Raw genomic sequence first — 21,061 nt, forward strand, 5'->3', positions numbered from 1 at the left:
ATCACACACATACTAGTTTGACCTCTGATAATATACTTCCGGTTCGGGAGGACAGAAGTAGCGGATAGTCGAACAAGGACCTCGACCGATCGGCTCTTAAAACACACGACCGCATTTGATAGACAATTTTACAGTTGTTGCAACATTTTATGCTTTACGCTGACATAAAGGATTTGTTATCTCTTACAAAATTTCCGAGAGAATGTCTGAAAAACAAGGTAAGGCACAGCAATATTGAAATCTTAATGAAAATACTGGGTGCACGGTTTAGTTGACGCACTGATGTTACGAGAGGGCGCTCTATATGTTGTTTGCGCGACGAATTTAGGTCACAGGGTTGATTCCATCCGTTTCCAGCTCCATGATTCATCGTACATAAACACAGTTCTTTTCGGAAAACGTCCTTCAATAATAACATCAATATATAATTCCAAATTTCAAAAAGAAGCTAAAGCTCCGACAGAGTGTGATGTTGACGTCCGTAATGCTGAACATTACAGATGAGTTTATATTCAGAGCCACGGTACCTCCCTTTGGAGGGACCGTGTCAGATCGGAGCTTAGGGCCTGCTATCACCGCAAAGATAGCTTCTCTGTTGTGGTCCGGGTCCTGTTATGTGTTGTCCAACATCAGCCGTTAGCTTTGCAAAATTTCTTTCCAATCTCACTAAAACTTTGTTTTATGAGTTTACAGGAATTCAGTAACTCATTTAGGTTTGTTCAAATGATTATGAAATATATGCAAATTTCGGTGCCACTTTGGTCATTTTTGGTCAAAACATGGTTTCTTATACCATTGATCTAAGAACTCTGGTATTTGATATTTAGCCTTTAAGGATTACCCTCATTACTGCTACCATCATTAAAATATTATTTGGCATTGGGAATTCATTTGGCATACAACTACCTTATCATTTGGCATCAGAAAAAATTGGTGTATTTTCTCAGTGTAAATGTCATTACGCTGTAAGCGAATACCACAATGAGTTGTCTGCAATACATAACATAATAGAATGCGCATCTGGGGCTAGCTCACTCTTCTCATGCAATTGAACAACACACCATGGGACAAATCTTTTCGTTTGTGCTTAGTATGCATCAGTTCTCTAATATTGTGGTTTTCAGCCAAAAATTAACAGCAGAGCTAAGATATCAAGTCATGTGTTACAAACTTTAATGTGTGGACAAAAAATCAAGCATGTATTGTAGTATGATGTAAAAGTTCTGTAAATATAAATCCCTTTCAGGCCTAAACCCCGATGTATAGGGGTAGCTCTGGTAAGTTACCAGAAAGTCAGGCCTGAAAGGGTTAAGCTAAATTTTTAATTCTGTGTTTGACTTGTAGAACTCCACAAAGAAGATGAATCTGAACCTATCTTGAAAGGACAACCAGTTGTCACTTCTCCAATACAAGCCCCTCCACCTTACATGTACAATCAGCCGATGATACATACAGTATGTCACTTTATTCTTTGACGGTTTTCAGCGTCATGTCAATTGTACATAATGTCCTAGATTGTAATAGCTACTGCCAGCACTGAACAATTATTTTTCTCAATTAGTACATGCTTTCAATAACTTCCTTTTCTAACTGATTCTGTCATTTATGAGTTTTCAGACAGTTTTCAGTGTATATTCACTTCCAGGAAATAAAATAACCACACGAAGCTACAGGAACACAGGGCCAGGAAATTCTTTGAAAACCTTAAAATACTAAAAACGAAGTGTGGAAAACAACATTCTGCATGCATTTTGTATTGAAATTGGTCATTGAGACACCATTTTTCAACATGGTTTTGAAAGTGCATTTTTTAATTGTTTCAAGATCATACAATATTGAAACACTGTACTTAGTCAATATACAAGCTGCTTTACCCCCTCGCTAGTGTCTAACTTATAGATGCTAATATTAGTTGATTTAAGACAGTTTACAATTGCAATAATCTTCAACCAGTGCTGTGTTAATTTTGTGTTAATGATGTTTACAAAATATCAAGTGAATTTCTTTATTATCTCATACAGTCAGCCTCGCCTGCTGTAGTTGTTCAACCAAGTTTAGGATCAGCACCTCCAGACCACTTAGCATTGGCAATCTTTGCTACAGTGTGTTGTTTCTGGCCAACCGGTATCTTTGCCATACTCAGAGCATCTGATGTAAGTATCTTTGCCATACTTGCAGCATCTGATGTTAGTATCTATGCCATACTCACAGCATCTGATGTAAGTATCTTTGCCATACTCACAGCATCTGATGTCAGTATCTTTGCCATACTCACAGCATCTGATGTAAGTATCTTTGCCATACTTGCAGCATCTGATGTAAGTATCTTTGCCATACTCACAGCATCTGATGTCAGTATCTATGCCATACTCACAGTGTCTGATGTAAGTATCTTTGCCATACTCACAGCATCTGATGTAAGTATCTTTGCCATACTTGCAGCGTCTGATGTAAGTATCTTTGCCATACTCACAGCATCTGATGTTAGTATTTTTGCAATACTCAAAGTATCTGATGTAAGTATCTTTGCCGTACTCAGTGTCTGATGTAAGTATCTTTGCCATACTCACAGCATCTGATGTAAGTATCTTTGCCATACTTGCAGCATCTGATGTGAGTACTTTGTCATACTCACAGTGTTTGATGTAAGTATCTTTGCCATACTCACAGTATCTGATGTAAGCAGGGGTTTCATTAAGTTTTGAAGTAGGGGGCTAGAATGGAAAAGTAGGCGGCTTGCAGCTGCCATGACCACAAAGCGGTCGTCGTTGGGGAGGGTCCGGGAGGGGGTATTCCCCCGCTCGGCCGAAGGCCGGAAACCCTGAAAAATGAGCTAAAATTTACTTTTTACAGCTTACAGTCACTTGAATTTCTAGTATTTTCTTGGGAATAGTCAGCAGTGTTCCAGGGCAATTTGTATTCATATCATAAAAGCCATTTTCCTGGGAGATTAGGCCTAAATATGATAATTCATAATTAAAAATGATAAAATGTGGTAATGTTGACGATAATTTGAACAAAGAAAACAAGTCTTTAGAGCCTCTATGCTTTAAGGAGGTAAACTATAATAATTCACTATTATTAATGATATAAATTTGATATGTAGATGATATTATACAGTGTTACATCTAGACAGGGGTATAGGGGATTCCCCCTCTATTGAAATGTTGGCACCCCCTATTAATTTGTCCCCCCCCCTTCCATGAAATGGTGCGAGTCACACCTTATAGGTACAAGTAGAACACATGAAATGCCCCGACATATTTTGCTAAAGGGGGAAAATCCCCCTTGTTGATGCCATCCTGGATGAAACACTCATAATGTTATGCTTAAAATTAAGAACCCTGATGTTTGGTATGGAAATCTGTAGATGAAAAACTTTGATACCACTGGGGAGGTAAAAAGGATAATTTATATAACGAATACCCGGTAATGATAAAAAATGACAATCATTACCATATTTGGCAAATAGAATCAAAGATCCTCAAGGTTATTTGACTATATGGGTATGCAAAGTAAGAACCTTGATATAGGATATGAAAATTTGTACGTTCAGAAGCGCACATTTGGATTTAACCTGACGATCGCTTTTGAAGTGAATTTAGAGGTCTGATCGTATTGTAACCACTCTGGGCGATGTTCTTATTGGCGTCGATAGACCGAAGAGCAGTACATAACATACGTCCAGCTGGTAATCCTTCACAATTACGCCTAGCGCAGTGCAACGCACATCGGCTTACTAAAACTCCAACTGTAATTGGAAAGTTTTTTGTGAGAAAAAAATCAGGTCATTGCCTTCGAAAACAGTTTAAATCCACGTAATTATCCTTCTCTTGTTTCTTGGTCCACTTCAAAACCAAGGATCGTACAGTGAAGCTTGACCTTGCGATCGCTTCCGTCTTCATTTGTTCATCGACCATTTTGAATTGAGCTAGCGACGGCCAACAGGTGTAGTATGCACATTTTCATTAGCGTATATAAAGGTCACCAAATAGGAATCAGCAATTTAGGTAGCCAATGGAATCGTCAATTGCAATTCCGATTTTTATTGAGGCAGTATACGCAAGACCGCATCTGATGTAAGTATCTTTGCCATACTTGCAGCATCTGATGTAAGTATTTTTGCCATACTCACAGTGTCTGATGTAAGTATCTTTGCCATACTCACAGCATCTGATGTAAGTATCTTTGCCATACTTGCAGCATCTGATGTAAGTATCATTGCCATACTCACAGTGTCTGATTTTGCCATACTCACAGCATCTGATGTATCTTTGCCATACTCAGAACATCTGATTTAAGTATCTTTGCCACAGTCACAGTGACCGATGTCAGTATCTTTGCCATACTCACAGTGTCTGATGTAAGTATCTTTGCCATACTCACAGCATTAGCTTCCAGAAGTGACACTGTGTAATCAGCGTGTACAATGGTGATCCTGAATATTGCTGACTTCTTCACTTGATCATGTAAATTTCAATATAGACCATGACTTTGGTAGTGAGCGTAGTTTTTTAGCAAAATTAGGGAGGTAGATTTCACTATATCAAAACATTGCTAAAGTTGCAGTATACTAATACATAATGCAACACTTTAATAGTAGATTAGGTTTATGACAATTATTTGAAATCAACTGACACCTAAAATACTATCAGTCAAAATATGAATTAATATTATAAGATGGATCTGCAAACGAAGTAGATCATTTAAGTTTGAAATAAAAATTGAAAGTTTTTGAGGAGTTAGATACTCACAATGTACACTATACTGTTATATTGCTAGTTCAAGATGTGGCTATACAGTCAGCTGTGCTGTGATCACTAAATACATCCTGCAAGTCATTGAAACTGTTCTACTGTATTTTTCATCAGTTTACTTCACAGTTAAAGTACAAAGATCCTAATTATGGGAGTGAGTGGCACTTTCTAACTCTATGTTCAGAGCTTTCACTGTAAAATCAACATTCCCAGAAACAGACTGAAGCTCTTTTGTTCATTTTGTGAAAAATATTTCCTGTAAAACGTACTCTGATTACTTCAAAAGTGTACAAATGTATGTGGAACGTGTGATGTAAATAGAAGGCAGTTATATTTGTCATTATGGAAAAATTAATTCAATAAATATAAAGGAGAACTATCTTGATATTTTGCAGGCCCGTTCAGCTGCCGCTGCTAATGATTTGAACCGTGCATGGGATTATGCAAACAAAGCCAGAAAACTATCCTGGATCAGTATTGGAATCGGTATTGCTATCTTTATGCTGGTCTTGGTCTTTCTGTGTGTGGAATATCTGATCTTGATTCCGTTACTCTTACCAGACCTAGATCATCAAATTTCAAGTACCACAGCAACTCCAGATCTGTTGACATCATCAGCCTATATCTAGTCATGCTTGTTATCAGTAATATTGACTTGCATGAAGTGAATGTTAACAAACAAACAAATAACTGACAAAGTTGAGAGAAATTATCATTTACATGTTAGATTGTCATTGTGTTTTTAGTGTGTGATGAAGTTCAGAAACCTTGAGTGCAAACTCTGAATTACGCCACTGTCCATGCAGTAAACATAGTGTATTTAATATCATGATACCATGTACATGTAACAGCAGCTGTAATGTTGCAATTATTGTAAACAGTGTCTGTAAAGTTGTATAATACAATGTGTAATCAAAAGCCCAGATTATGTATTTAAATTAGTGAGAAATATCAGGATGACATTTGTCGTCAGAATTGTACCTCATAACAGTAGGATTCTATTCATCCTGTCATCAAATTTTCTGATAACATTATGTTCTAGCAGTGTACAAAATAAAAATTATATAATGTAGATGTGATGATGGCCCCATTTCCTCAACAATTTTACTGTATTGCTGTTTACTGAATGCCCCTCATGGACATATATTCAGACTCTCAAACTTTTACAATTCTTTTCTGATTTACAGCGTGCAGGGGATCATTAAAGCTCTTGGTGTAAGAAAAATTTTCAGTCTTAGCTTTTCGAAAATGAAATATTTTATTTTTATCCACAGAGTTGACACAGGGATGGCAGCCATTTTGAATTTCAAATATCTCGGGTAATTTGTTTCTCTAGTATCAAAATTTGCTCGGTAACCCTGGATTTTTATTCTTGATTTTGAATGAGAATGGTTGAAGGATACCTTAAGGACAGTTTGAGCAAATTCACTTTTGAGACACATACTACTTTAATATGCCTTACATCAGATATAATCATGGCAGTGTATAGTTTTACATGATCTAGACATAAAATGTCATGTCTTTTTTCTTGCCATAGGAAGAGTTAAATAAGGTAATGACTAAATCATATACCAACTGTCAGAAGATGAGTTTGTCTTGCTCTTTGATCTAAATTCTTGGTACCCATACCATTGATAGAAATGTACTCTGAAAATGTATTAATCTTAACGTTTCAGTGATGTACATCTGTAGATATGTTGCAATATAAATGTACAGAAGGATATCCTTGAATGTCTTCTATTACGCCAAATTCTCTGTAGTGTATTTATAAGCACATTAAATGTATATATATATGCACATGTATATTTTGTGATTATTTGTGATTATTTTCAAAAGTAAGTACTTGAATGTCTATTTCAATACTTCTTTAGTCTCTGCTGTGGATGGATGGATTATTCTTGTGGACATTGGTCCCAGGGTTATTTGAAGCAACAATGGTCTTGATGTGGATAGACACCTCACTAAGTGACAATTCATAAAAAATATGTATAGATATCCTAATAACTTTCATCAACCAGGATGCCATTTTGAACAGGGGTGACTTTGGTCTTCTTTTAAAGTCTCCAATAGAATATGCAACCCATTTCATATCAAGAGGGCATCCCTTCAACACAAAAATATGGGGTAGCCTGGTGTCAGTTTTATTGCTTGTGAGTAGAAAGATACTCAACTCATATAAACGCAACTCAATGATTTTAGTTTTAAAATCAAACAAACTCCAAGGCAACCCTTAAAGGGCTAGTAATGCTTAATTTTGATGTTTTGTTTTTCATTATGTTTATTTTGTATGTCAATTTCAAATTCTTATTCTACTTCCAGAAGAATTTTTAAACCTCTTAGCTGAGCTTGTCAACATAGTGTCTATATATGAGAAAGGCACTGTTATTCTTGACATTTGAATTCTACTCCAGACCAGAATTCACTTGTAGCAATGCAGTTTACACATGTACAGCCTGAGTTGACAAGCTGTATACTGTGTATCTCAACATGCTTTGGGGAGGAGAACAAGAAATACGGTTGACATTAAAAACAAAAATGGTGAAATAATCAAAAGTTAGCATCCCGCACCCTTTAATATTGCCTGCATAAAGTACCAAGTCACACTCTACAGTCTACGTTGTTATGTAGGTCATTTTCCCCCACACTCATGACCTGAGTTTAATTAATCTAGAACACTTTCCTTCATGACCTTGACATCAATTAGTTATGTTTACAACTTTCTGGAAATTTAATTAGTCACGAGTGGAGATATAAAATAACTTGATTCGCATATGTACTAGTATATAGTGAAGCAAATGCGATACCGAAGGATTCAAATTGCTAAGCAACGGTTGCTAAGGGTAATTTCCAAAATCAATCAAAATGCAAAATTTTCATGATTTTCTTTGAATAATAAAGATTTGCAGAACCATAGACGCAGAATTGTCTAGCGATTGGTCAGTGACGTCACACATATACAAATTTTCACAGCTCTATTTTAAAACGTTTCAGCTCCTACATATAATAATAATAATAATAATAATAATAATGTTTATTGCGCAACAACACACTTAAGAAGTGTGGTAAGGCAAAAATACCTGTACAGTTAAACGAAGTGTTGTAAGGCAAAAATACCTTTACAGTTCAACGATACAAGGATTAACATATATGCACCAAATTTTCCAAAATTGCAGAATGTAACACATGAGATACATGCTTAGAGCCCCTAGCATGGATTAGGTTATTTGTTCAAGTACAAACGATTTTTGAACAGGAAAATATCTACTGTGTCATTTTGTGAAATTTTGAAGGGTTTTACGGTCCGGAATTTTTAGAAATAAATGCTTATGCTGGTTGACAGTCCGCCAATGTCAAGACGTAACGACTACTGCAATTCCTTCTTAGCCTTTACATGTAGGTTTCTGTATTGATTATCAATAACTGAACTCTTGTGTGTACAGGACCCTGATAATCAGACCGTACAAATCGGTATCAATTATTTTGAGTTCACAAACATGACAACTAAATATCAGACTATTTATTTCAAGGTAAAACATGACAAATCGGTGAGAAGTCCAAACCCCCTCCAAAACAAACACAATAAAGCATCGGACGGTCGAAAATACCTTCAAAAGTCCAAATCTTTACTCTGGTAAGTGCATTTGACAGATACATGCCAAATTCATGCGAAGATTCATTGTCGGGCAATTCTCCGCATCCCCCGTTGCCAGTCCGCCATTATATTAAGGGAACCGTCATTATTTACGGCCTGGGGGGTCGGAGGAATTGCTTTAGAAACTCCAAAATTTCGAGTAACCCCCCTGCCAACCATGACGTGTTTGAGTAACTCCCCCTCTCTGCTACAGAAGTTTTGAGTGACCCCCTCCCCCGAAAAAAAAATTGGGAAAGTTAAATATCTATACAATAAAATGGATTGCTGCTGCGACAGGCCCTGTACAGACACTGATTAAACGTTGTGGTACAGGTCCTGTGTCGGAAAAATGTTCCATTGCTGTGACAGTGGCTGATGTACAGATCTGTATCCAGTGCTGTGATGACATGCAGTGTTCGCCATAGGAATTTTTACAAGAGGGCGAAGATATGGTGCTAAAGCACCACAAGCGACCGCCCAAGCGGTCGTGGGGGGGGGGGGAGGTAAGGAGGGGGGTGTCCCCCCTCCTGCCGTTGGAGCTTTTGAAAAATAGAGATTAAAATGGTGTTATTTGATGGCACTTGGGGAGTATTTTTTCAGAATTTTTTCGTATAAAAAACTCAAAGGAACAGAAATCTGAGACAGTATTCCAAAACTTATATTTCAGTTCACTGATTTCAATGAAGATTACATTTTTTGAAAACGAAAAAATAGCTACAGACATACATTTATTCACATTTATTATTTATTATTATTTTCCTGCAATAAAAGATGGGTTTGTTGTCAAGACATTCCACTGGTTTTAAACTTTATAGAATCAGAATTAGCTTTGTTTACACATTTTCCCCTATTGGTAATCCATACAATGTAGAATATAGAAAGCAGACGTTTCTCATGAATGATCAGGCAAGTATATATCAATGTTTAATCAGGAAATACTGAAAAATGTACTCAGTACTAGCCTCTAACATAAGGCTTGCCACGTCACGTCGAATAGCTGATCATTCTTGTCTGAAGTTTACAATAATGTGAATATATATATATATATATATATATATATATATATATATATATTATATGTGTGTGTGTGTATGTGTACATATACCGGGTATGAACATACATATCTCAACCATACATATTGCTGTTCTTTACTATTATTGTTGTATTAATTCATAACTTCACTAAATGCTTCAGTACATATCAACAAAATTTAGAACCCCCTTCTTGTTCTCCAATTTTGAGCAACCCCTTGTAGCTTTCGATTTTTAGAGAACCCCCTCAAATTCCTCCGACCCCCAGGCCATAAATAATGACGGCTCCCTAACTGCATTGGGGTTGGGGATCATTCAAGTACAAAGAATCTAGGAGTAAAAGTACACATCAAGCAAGTTTGCCAATCTGTTAAATCATAGACAGTAGTCTATGGTTGATTTTTAAAACCAATGGAAATAAATTTGTCATGGCTTGCCTTTTCTTTTCTGGTAATAGGCCTACTCCATAGATACGTCAAAGAACACTTATAATAGAACTGCCGAAACCAGCATTTTTTGCCATAGGAGGTTGATTTACCGTAAGGCCGACATACAGTCAGAAAATCTTAGCAATGATTTTGTATTCATACTCGGCAGAACTTCATTAACTATGGTGAATTGTACGTGTTAACTGTATAGAACGACGTCGGCCCATCGATGACTGACTAGACCATAGATGTAATGCATGTAGAGGGATTGGTACAGTCTGCATTCGTAACATCGCTGTTCTTTCGTTTTAGCTGGTTGTATTTGTGCGGTGGTGAGATTAGCAGTGCAGCAAATATAGGGTTAGCGATAAAATAAATGATAAAATATAGACAATCATTCAAACTTCGATTAAAAGTAACCACCGAGAAAATATCCGATATAAACGCTTTTTAGTAAGCATTGTTGCAAGCAGAGCGCAACCTTCCGATTGCGCGGCAACTGCATTAGTTGATAGTTTCTCGGAGTGCCACCGTCGTCGACAGCCCGCGCCGTTCTACGCTCTGGCGTGAGTATTATTTTTCATAAATCAGTACTCTGTGTAGGACAAGAACACAAGAAGTTTCAAAAATAACACCAGTCAATCACTGTCGTAACGAAGCGCAGTACAAAAGCTAAGAAAATACATTTCGATTCATCCACAGAGAGTAGTGGTACTGCCGTCGCATGTTGATTGCTGCATGAGCTGTTCAGTCAATCATTTCAATATTTTTTCAATATGCCACTGTCTTTTATCACACACACACATTACATATACATATATATATATATATATATATATATATATATATATATGTTTGATATTAATCAACGTTCAATTATATCGTCTGTTTGATTATCTATTTATTTGTTTATGTTTGCTTGCTGTATGTTTGTTTATTATGTATTAATGTATTTGCGTGTTTGTTTGTATGTTTGTTTGTTTGTTTGTTTGTTTGGCTTATTTATTTATTTGTATGTTTGTATGTATGCTTGTTTGTTTGTTTTTTCCCTGGCTTCTCTGCGGAAGTACATGTAAACATTTTGAGGCTATTAGTGTTACGTACACAGCAAGCAGGAGTTTCAGTAATGGTTGAGTTTATGACAAATTTTGTATCGGATTGCAGTTTGAGACTGAAATAGAGTGCAGGAAAAGGTAATAACAAAGTGTTCTGGCACTGGACCGTGGTGTAGTGAAAAATTTTAGTTCATAATACCAGACCGATGTGGATTTTCGCCAGACCGTGACCTCATACTGTCTCAAATTTTAACCCCTGTAAAGTTTAAATAAAGGACATGTGTGCTCTTTTCATGTAGCGAGGGCTTCAAGTACAGGATATATACCGCCAAGTGGATATGGCGTGGTATATTCAGAAGAGATTGTGTAAAGTTGTCCTTCACTCAATTCTGCACTGAAAATACCGGTCTCATCTTTTCTGTATTCAGATATATGGTTCCTCACAGTCCTTAAATGTCCTTCACTTTAGCCTGACTCCAACTATCAGCTCTCTTTGTCAGACCAGCCATAAGTCTTGTCAAGTATGTCGACTCCGTCTTTTGGCCTTCCTCCATACTATGTCCATACGAAAGCCAAAAATCGAGACCCTGGACTAGCATGGCACATGTTGAGTTTCGAGTTGAATGGCCTTGCGGTTCTTAAGAAGTAGCCTTTTATGGTTTTAGCAAAATCCATTATTGCTGTTGACCTACTGTTATCGTGATGTCAAATAGTGAAAACGTCCAGCTATTGTATTTATATGATGCGCAGCTTCATGGATAGGGAAGCCCCTGTGAGGTATTCTACAATTCTGCTATTGCAGACCCGAGCCTAGAATAAATAGCATTGATGTTTACTAGTTCAATCACAGGGAACTCTGGCACCTACTTTGTTTTTGTTTTCATGCGTGTTTGTTTATCTGGTACGTATATTATTTCCATATACTAAAAAGAACCGATAAAGAGTTATATTTGTGTTCATGTTTGTCGATAAAGAATGCTGCTTGTTTGTTTACAAGTACAATCAATACTTTTAAAAGGTTCTAATAAAATCCAACATGTAAAATAAAGCAGTCTCCGCCCTTGCCATGAGGAGCAAGCACCCATGTGTGTCCACTACTCTAAATACTCTAGACTAAAAGTTTGCATTGCCCGCGTTGTGCCATATCCGAGCTTTTTACTAGTAATTGTCATGTGCTCTCTCATGGGCCTTTAAGATATTTTAACGAACAAATCAATAAATAAATGTAATTGAGTTCAAAAGGATGCGAGTGAGTCCTATCACCGACCAATTAGTAGTTTTATGGCTCTAACTCAAAGTGTTACCTGAAGATAGTTTCGAGTTTGAAACGGACGTACAAATACCATACCATTTGATACATGGATTGTTCAAGGTTTTTCAAACTAAGAAAACATGCGACTGAAGATCTTCTCGTACGGATACCAGTACATCACAAATGGAGCACAATGTTTTAGAAGGGGAGAAATCTCTTCTCTCCATGCACAAGTCAACGTTCCTTTGGAAAATCATAATACTTACGAAATCGATCAAAACAGAATTATACAGCATTACTTTAACAACAAAGGATATTTATTTACATTCTCTAGTGTAATATGTACAAAACTATACAGAACTTATGTTAAGATTATTATCTGTACTCCAAACTGGAAGATGAATTCACGCAGGCCTACTCTTTAGAACCTTTTTTAAACAAGGTTAGAAAGACAGTCTAGATTACCTTGAAAAACGAAGTGAAAGTGATATTTTCAAAGCAAGTTAATGATCGTCATCAAGAATAGAATTTTCCCAAATATTCTGGTAAAAAAATACAATGTGCTATGTGTATATCAATGGTAGTAATAGTAGTACATGCATAGACTGGAATACGAGACATTGGATCAGCTGGACATTGGAACAGCTTTACATAGGAAATCTAGATTATAATTATAGTTTATTGCTTCTGGTAAAACCCCTTATTCATTTTAATATAATCAGTCTGTAATGACGAAATGCTGTCAAGAACGGTGCTTATCAGAAACTCTTGACAATTCTCTGTAATAATGCTTGAGATAAATGTCAAATATTCAATTATAAGTGGCGTATATTCACAGGTCCAAGAGTGGAATAGACATGGCATATCTGCGTGCATGGATGATGTGTATGCACCAATACGAATACCGATGCCAGTCTATGGAAGGATTTTGACAGTAAATGTTGACTGTTTTATGATCGTTAACAAGTTAGAAACCAGGTGTGATGCTGCTGACAATTACCACAAAATAGACAACCACTATAACAACGACCAGAACATCGGCAACAATGCCAATTACGATACTGGCTATACTCCAACACTTGGCATTCTCGGAGTACCTACGAGCCTTGTCTTCGTCGCCGCTCTGCCACGCACCATCAACCTAAAATTAAAACCAAAAACCAAATACTTCTATTGTATAGACTGCAGTTGTTACATTTGAAGCATAGCTGGATGCAGAATACAACTTTACCCTGATCAAGGGAAGGCAATATATAAGTTCCTAATGGGCCGAGCTGTATCTTTTGACATAGACAGTAGAGAAACTACCGTCTATGCTTTTGATGATGTTTTTCATCATTTTCAGCCACATTTTCTTGTTCTACTCTCCAAAGTAGGTTGATATACACGGTATTTAGTTTGTGAACTCAGCCTGTACATGTGTAAACTGCATTTTTATTGTTGACAAGTGAATTCTGATCCGGACTAGAATTCAAGCGTAATCAATAACAGTGCATTCTACACTATAGACACTGTGTTGACAAGGTGACTAGTCGATGTTTCAAAATGGTTTGGTGAGAAATGAAAACCTTGCTGCTACAGAAGTCCATCCAGTAAAGACAAAGTGTTTATCCAACAGGATAAAACATCGATAGAAGTATTAAGACGCTGGCGTGGATCTACAAATTATATTCTTTTTCTGCAGCTGTTGTTACACGATTGTTTCAAGATAACTCATCAATACACTGCATGTCATATTTCGCTAACAGTACGGTACACCATATGTTTATAACTGAGAGATAGTTTCTCTCACCACTTATTACAAGAAAAGTAATGACAAACTGATTATCTTAGACTTTACCTGAGCAGCAAAAATGACAGCTACAATGCCGGTTGGCAAGAAACAACAGAGCATGGAAAATATGGCCATAACTAGATAGTTTGAAGGAGCTGATTTTACAACTGTCGTTGTCATCATCATTGGCTGTGGTGCTGCTACCTGTTGGATAAATTGACAATTTGCAAAATGATGTAAGGAAACAAAATGTGTCGTTCAGACGGAAACAAAAGGTGATGAATGCTTTTCCATTTTGACGTTTCTCACTACACGTTAATAAACGTGCTTCTCATCTCCAATACTGACTTTAATTGTGGAATGATTCACTGTCAGAATTCGAAATTCATATGAAACGGCGACATATACTATTTGTTTTCTTTCGTTTTAAGTGAACAAACACTGTACTACGGCTGTCTCTTTCTTCTCTTTATTCATTCTTTCAACTTTGCTCTGATTTCTTGTAGGTATACATTATGTTTATACAAGATAGGGAAGTCCAAGCGTTACATACGACAGTTGTGCTGGTCTGTCCATACTGTGCGGGCTGGCCATAAGGTGCGGGCTGGCCATAGGGTGCGGGCTGACCATACTGTGCTGGCTGACCATATTGTGCGGGCTGACCATACTGTGGTTGCTGACCATACTGTGCTTGCTGACCATAAGTGGCTGGCTGTTCGGGCTGTCCGGGTAAATCTGAAACCAAGCGAAAGAGGACAGTTATATATTGATTTTCGTGAAAAGGAACTCCGGAAGGAGAGGCGGCAGTTTGCTGGAAGATTTCGTGACATTTCTAGATGCCATAATTATTTCCATTACTGCAATTTAAAGTAGAACCCATCTACTGTGCTCCACCATCATCAAAATAGTTCAAACGCTGTGACTCTACTTCATTAATTACTGAAAAACGCCCCCGTGTAGTCAGGGACCGAAATTTACCTGACAGTTACACACTTGTATCGCTTTAATTTGACGTCTCATATTTCATTCGGCCCAAGTTGTTTTATAAAACAACAACAGAGATTTGGAAAAAATAACAGGAGACAAAAGCTGCAACTTATGACAATATTTTCATAATTTTGTTCGATAGAACAAAACATTTTCTATTAAAATTCCTTAGGTATGTTGAATGAAATACAACATGTATTTTTGCCTTCCAGCACAACGCAGTGTCTACATGCAATGAATTCAATGCAATGAATTATAGTCAACACTTGAATTCAGGTGTCAATCATAACAGTAGTATGGTGGCCTAGAGCTGCCGCATATTAAAATCCGTAAAAAATTATAAATATGTTTTGTTTTATGTTTAAAAATTAATTCAAGAAGTGAATGTTTACAAAAAATTCTATTATCAATAACGAGATATGTGAAACAAAAAACAAAAGTAACGATTGCAAACAAAAGAAAATAAATTTGAAAAAGAAAAAGGCTTGACTTTCTGAAACGTAAAAGAAAATATAAACAAAAATTGGAACCAAAAGAAAACAATCTTTCGGAAAAAACAGGAACATTTTATTTGAAACACAATTTTTCTCAATATAGGAAACACAAAAAAAATGATCAAAAGTAAAATAAAAATAAGGTTGGAGTAACATTAGAATAAAAATAAAATGAAAACAAATATAAAAGTATAATGAAAACGAAATGCAATGCATTTTAACTGTCAAAATATCAAAGTAGTCCTATCCGAAAAAACACGTAACGGAACCTCGTGCTTATCTCGAGGTCTTTTTCCATGCCTACCACGACATCTAAATTTCACTGTTATGCCCTGCTGGTATTTGTATCAATTGGCGTCTTCACCGCGTAAGCAAACCGTCCTCCGCCAAGGTGTTAGTTCAAAGTTATGCCAGAATGGTTGCTTTACATTTGATACACCTACAAAGTTCTTCACATACCACTTATGGATCTATCGGCAAACCAATACCCATGACGAACATATCGCATGCTGGTATACCATGGAAGCCCTCGGACATCGCCAAATGCTGATTCCCCCCCCCCCCCCCCCCCCGCTTTTTTCCCTTCCGACATAGTGTGGCTGCCATTCGACTGCGTGCGAATCTTTGGGAACCGAAAGGTATGTTGGTAACTGTTGCAGCTTTCGGCCATCACCAAATTTTGATTCTTTCACCCTTATGACACAGCGGCCGAGGGCTGCCATTCGACTTCGTGTAACTGTTGGGAACCGAAAAGCATGCTGGTATACCGTGGCACAGTGGCAACTGTCCGCTATAATTACAATGTAAAATGCATTTCGCTTCGTTTTCATTCTACTTGTAATTTACTTTTATTTTACTTTTATTTTAAGTTTTTTTTCACTTTGAATTTTCATTGAATTTTTTCGTTTTGTTTCTTATATTGAGAAAAATTATGTTTCAAATAAAATCTTCCTGATTTTTTCCTTAAATGAAAAACGAGGTTTTCTTTCCAATCTTTTCAGAAAAATGTCTTTTTTTCTTTTTCAAATTTATTTTGCCTTGTTTACAATCGCTTTTGATTTTGTTTAAGGTGTTTCTTTAATAAATCGGCGGCTGCTTTAGGCCACCATATATAAGACATTAAACACATGCAAGCTGTATGTACAAGTTGAATACCGGTTATTAGCATTTCTATACGTGTTTGGAGGTAGTACGAGAAATACAGCTAATGGATCTTTAAACTTGAATCATTCGGGTTGACCAACCATTGGAGTTTTAAAAAGGTCAAATATATCAACATTGAAAAAGAGTGGCTCACACCGAATGAAATATGTGAGACCTTTCAGCCAGATTTATTTCGATACCTAGAAAAAGCTATATAATTTATTAAATCATCAATGAAAATTAAGAGCAAAGCTCACATCTGAATACGCCTTGATAATCAAGTCAAAACCGTGAAATGGACCAATCAAGTCACAACAGTGAAATGGACCAATCAAGTCACAACAGTGAAATGGACCAATCAAGTCACAACAGTGAAATGGACCAATCAAGTCACAACACAGGCGCTCCTTAGTTGGGTAGTCTGCTAAGTGGATCGATTTTGGGATCGATCTATTGATCCCGTAGTCGATATGCCCGCCACTGCAACCTAAATATTTAGGTTGCAGTGGCGGGCATATCGACTACGGGATCAATAGATCGATCCGAAAATCGATCTACTTAGCAGACTACCCAACTAAGGAGCGCCTGTGAGTCACAACAGTGAATGGACCAATCAAGTCACAACAGTGAAATGGACCAATCAAGTCACAACAGTGAAATGGACCAATCAAGTCACAACAGTGAAATGGACCAATCAAGTCACAACCGTGAAATGGACCAATCAAGTCACAACCGTGAAATGGACCAATCAAGTCACAACCGTGAAATTGACCAATCAAGTCACAACAGTGAAATCGACCAATCAAGTCACAACACTGAAATAGACCAATCAAGTCACAACAGTGAAATGGACCAATCAAGTCACAACAGTGAAATCGACCAATCAAGTCACAACAATGAAATGGACCAATCAAGTCACAACAGTGAAATGGACCAATCAAGTCACAACAGTGAAATCGACCAATCAAGTCATAACAGTGAAATTGACCAATCAAGTCACAACAGTGAAATGGACCAATCAAGTCAAATTAGGCTACTAAACTCAGTTGCAGAGATAGATGTTCATGAAAGTCGCCTTCATAAGATGAATACCCTAATTTGCCCTAAATTAATATATGCAATCTATCTTTCCTTTAAAACGCAAACGCAGTGGGCTCTCTTTAACCAGAGGTGGCTTGTGAAAGATAATGAAATATGCTCAAAATTATCGGACGTGGAGTGGGGATGGGAGTTGGGGAGCGAGCAACCATTGTTACAATCACTTTTGTTTACTGTTCACGTGTATAGTCTTTGTTAACAGTTTCTGAGAAGCGAACGATTTGGTAATCAATATTCTGTGCCAAGTACATTGTTGCTATGACTACAATGCCGATAAACCGATCGGCGAAGGAACTGTCGACCTTAGTATCAGTTCTCATTTCAAACGCCCTATTGTACGTTTGTTGTTTTTGTTAAGAGTTTTTAATTAGGAGGAATGAGACGAACGCCCGGGAATGAAATCGGTTACATGTCTGCCGGAGTGAACTTCGTGACGACTGAATGTTATGAAACACGATGACACGGTTCAAAAACGGAAAAATCTATCATGTCAGGAATGTTTTTTGTTTTAACTAGCCAAATGTTAAAAAATTGTTAGTGTACCCCAAGGCTTGTCGTTGTACAACTGGTATGAACCTTAAGCTAGGGTGCCGTTATAAACGGTTTCGTTTTCCGCTTCGTACTGTGTTGCCTTATCGGGGAAAAGTTGAAAACTTTATGTAAGATGATAAAATATCTTATATATCTTATATACCCAATGTTGATTTAAATATGAGATCTAGTGACTCATTGAGTAGTTTCAAAACTTCTTTACTGAAAGCTTTATTGGGAATAATTTTTGTGTTTTGAATTTTAGTTTTCTTGTCGAATCGTTTTTATCGTTTAGTGTGTGCATTCATTTGTCTCTTGTGTGCTGGTTCACCTTTTATTTGTGTGCATTGTATTGTGCATGTTTTGATTGTCATGTTTCATGTAGTTCTGCTTTGTATCAGTTTGTATGTTCATCTGAGGGCCCTGGGGAAGATAAGCATCTTTACTGAAGCTTACCAGGCTACCCTCATTAAATAAGGTTTGATAAAATAAAATATCCATTCCTCTACAGGCTTCCAAATGCGTCAGGCTACGGACCTGAACAGCATTGTGACAAATTGTTTGTCAGAATATCTGTCCTGGGGACGCATTCTACCTTATCGCGGTATCGTCTATTATTGTTTGAAAAAAAACTGACAAGTGACACGAATCTGCGATAAATACACATTAATGAGCTTGATTAATGGTCTAATCGCCAGGGCAACAGTCAATATTACAACGTCACCAATCAGACACAGAGAGATCTACTAGACTTCAGAGTGTAAGGCGTGCCATGATTCAGGATTACCCATTTGACAAGTATTTTTCATAGTGAAGCAATACGAATACAAGCAGGTTTAAGTCATGACTAGAGGTGGATTAACCTCAATATTTTCTAGGTGTGGCACAATGTTTCCACGTTGCTTAGCAAAACGCCATTCAGTCATACGTCGTTTGTTTGACGTCTTTCATTACACGGGATAAACGAAGCTTTCATTTCAATGTCCTTTTTGAAAGTCGTAGAACCTGGTTTGTTATTGGGATCATTTGAGGTTTTTTGTAATGGTAAACAGGTGGTAGAAAATGGAGTTACATGTAAACTTGGTCCTTCATTGACTTTGCAGGTACAGTGGTTCTACATGGGCAAAGTGGGTCCGTGGCTAATGACGGCCAAATAAAATTCTAATATTTCCTGAAATCGGTGAATTTCAATTTTCGGGGTTAGTTTTCATTTAGATATTGCGTTTTTGTACTTATTATTAAGAATTTAGAACGATTTTCAAATTTGATTCTGCAGTGGCATGGACCAAAGTTCAATTATGAGTGTATTAAGTCTTTGATTGCAGAGACTTGGAAAGTAAATCACTTCAGTGGAGGGACCATTGTAATGTTTAACACTTCGAAAGATCATAAAAATAAAGTGGCCTGCAATTCAAAAGAGGCGAGAGTATTTGTTAAAAAATTATAAAGTTGAGTGAGTTATTGAACGACGTCACGCAAGGTTTAAAGGTAGATTGTGACAATTGTAATATTTCAAATACAATGCGCCATAATTATGCCATCTCTATAGTTATTGCAATCGCCAAATGTCAAGGTTAGGAGGCAACACTGTGTCTTTTCACGTGACCGTGTGAGACTAAATTGTTCCATTTTATAGACTAGGCCCTGAAGAAAAGAGTAGTTCATTTTGTGATTGAATCATATCATTCCGGCACTACAGTATTGCAAAGGCGAATTTTGGCAGGCAATGAACGCAATATATATTTTATTTCACATTGCACATTTATGTGTCGGAGAGAGCAGTGAGTCACTTTGAATAAAAGAAATGATCGCTTGTATTTAAATACCAATATATTACCTAGTGATATTGATCTTGGTTGACTGTATAGGATAGTTTGCATTCACAGACGAACACAATACCATGACAACCATCCTTTCTCGCTCTCAAATTCAACGTACAGAAGACGTCTCTGTGTGTTCCTGGCGTTATATACAGCCTTGTTGGGAGGCCGTATAACGCCGGGAACACACATCACGGTACGCAGGGCTAAGGAAAGCAGCACCCCCGATTGTTCTCATGATTGAAACACGGGCATTTCGAATTCCAATTTTAAATATATATTATGATCAAACCCATGCACTTCTCTGAAGAGAGTCGCAATTAATGTTGTGCATTCCTTAAAGTAAGCATATTGGAGATCCAGGTCACGGAGCACGAAGGTCTGTGGGAAATTTGAAATGCGATAGTATAGTGAGTGGCACGCGTGAAATAAGTCGAGCGAATAATTAGAAAAGCGACCAATTTGTCCGTGAATTTTCTATTCTGACTTTCGATCTCAATGCATCGTTACCTCTTGTCTGCGTTAACGACGGAAAAACCGGTTATTTTTCAAATATGGATTTGAGATACTCACTTGTCTTGTCGTCAGCCATTTTGCAGTGAAAGTAGATGTGAGAGACTCTTGAAATATTGACGATACAAATTTACGGCAAGAGTAGGCAGCAGTTCAAATCGGACAAGGTAGGCAGCAGTTCAAATGATGACTGCCCGTTGGTGAAGGACCCACCTGTATCGCTCTCACTGTTTTCGTTTTATGTTCCCTAGCAACATCTTATTGACATAACCCTATGAACAAGGGCTAGGTATTGTGGGTATTTATTTGCTGCATATTTCAAGTACACACCCACTGAATACTTCCATCGTCTGTTCTCCCTCTATACCAATGGTATCCCAGGTAAACTAGTGGTCAATGGCATTTTACACAACGCATTGTTGTCTTTCTCACACAATACACTTTTCTTTATCACACAAAATCTTTTACTTAGCATATTGTTGACGATTGTCAGTTGCGATGTCATGTGACGTACAGCAAGACACCGGTTGGTGGGAATCGTTCAGTG

The 21,061-nt window shown here is 37.2% G+C and overlaps 2 protein-coding genes across 2 annotated transcripts; one reads left to right on the top strand and one right to left on the bottom strand.

Annotated features, from left to right (window-relative positions):
• Positions 1–9: 9 nt before the first annotated feature.
• LOC139139734 (proline-rich transmembrane protein 1-like) lies at positions 10–6,560 on the top strand. Its single transcript, XM_070708599.1, has 4 exons — positions 10–218; positions 1,345–1,454; positions 2,022–2,153; positions 5,153–6,560. Exons 1-4 carry the CDS (start codon positions 203–205, stop codon positions 5,384–5,386), a joined length of 492 nt encoding a protein of 163 aa, XP_070564700.1. The 5' UTR covers positions 10–202; the 3' UTR covers positions 5,387–6,560.
• Positions 6,561–12,449: 5,889 nt separating this feature from the next.
• On the bottom strand, positions 12,450–20,754 carry LOC139139735 (proline-rich transmembrane protein 1-like). Its single transcript, XM_070708600.1, has 4 exons — positions 20,575–20,754; positions 14,482–14,663; positions 13,995–14,132; positions 12,450–13,295 (listed from the first exon to the last, which is right to left on the bottom strand). The coding sequence occupies exons 1-4, from the start codon at positions 20,591–20,593 to the stop codon at positions 13,122–13,124; spliced, it is 513 nt and encodes a 170-aa protein (XP_070564701.1). The 5' UTR covers positions 20,594–20,754; the 3' UTR covers positions 12,450–13,121.
• Positions 20,755–21,061: the final 307 nt, after the last annotated feature.

Source organism: Ptychodera flava, chromosome 9, assembly GCF_041260155.1.
Source record: "Ptychodera flava strain L36383 chromosome 9, AS_Pfla_20210202, whole genome shotgun sequence".
In the NCBI taxonomy this organism is placed as follows: domain Eukaryota; kingdom Metazoa; phylum Hemichordata; class Enteropneusta; family Ptychoderidae; genus Ptychodera; species Ptychodera flava.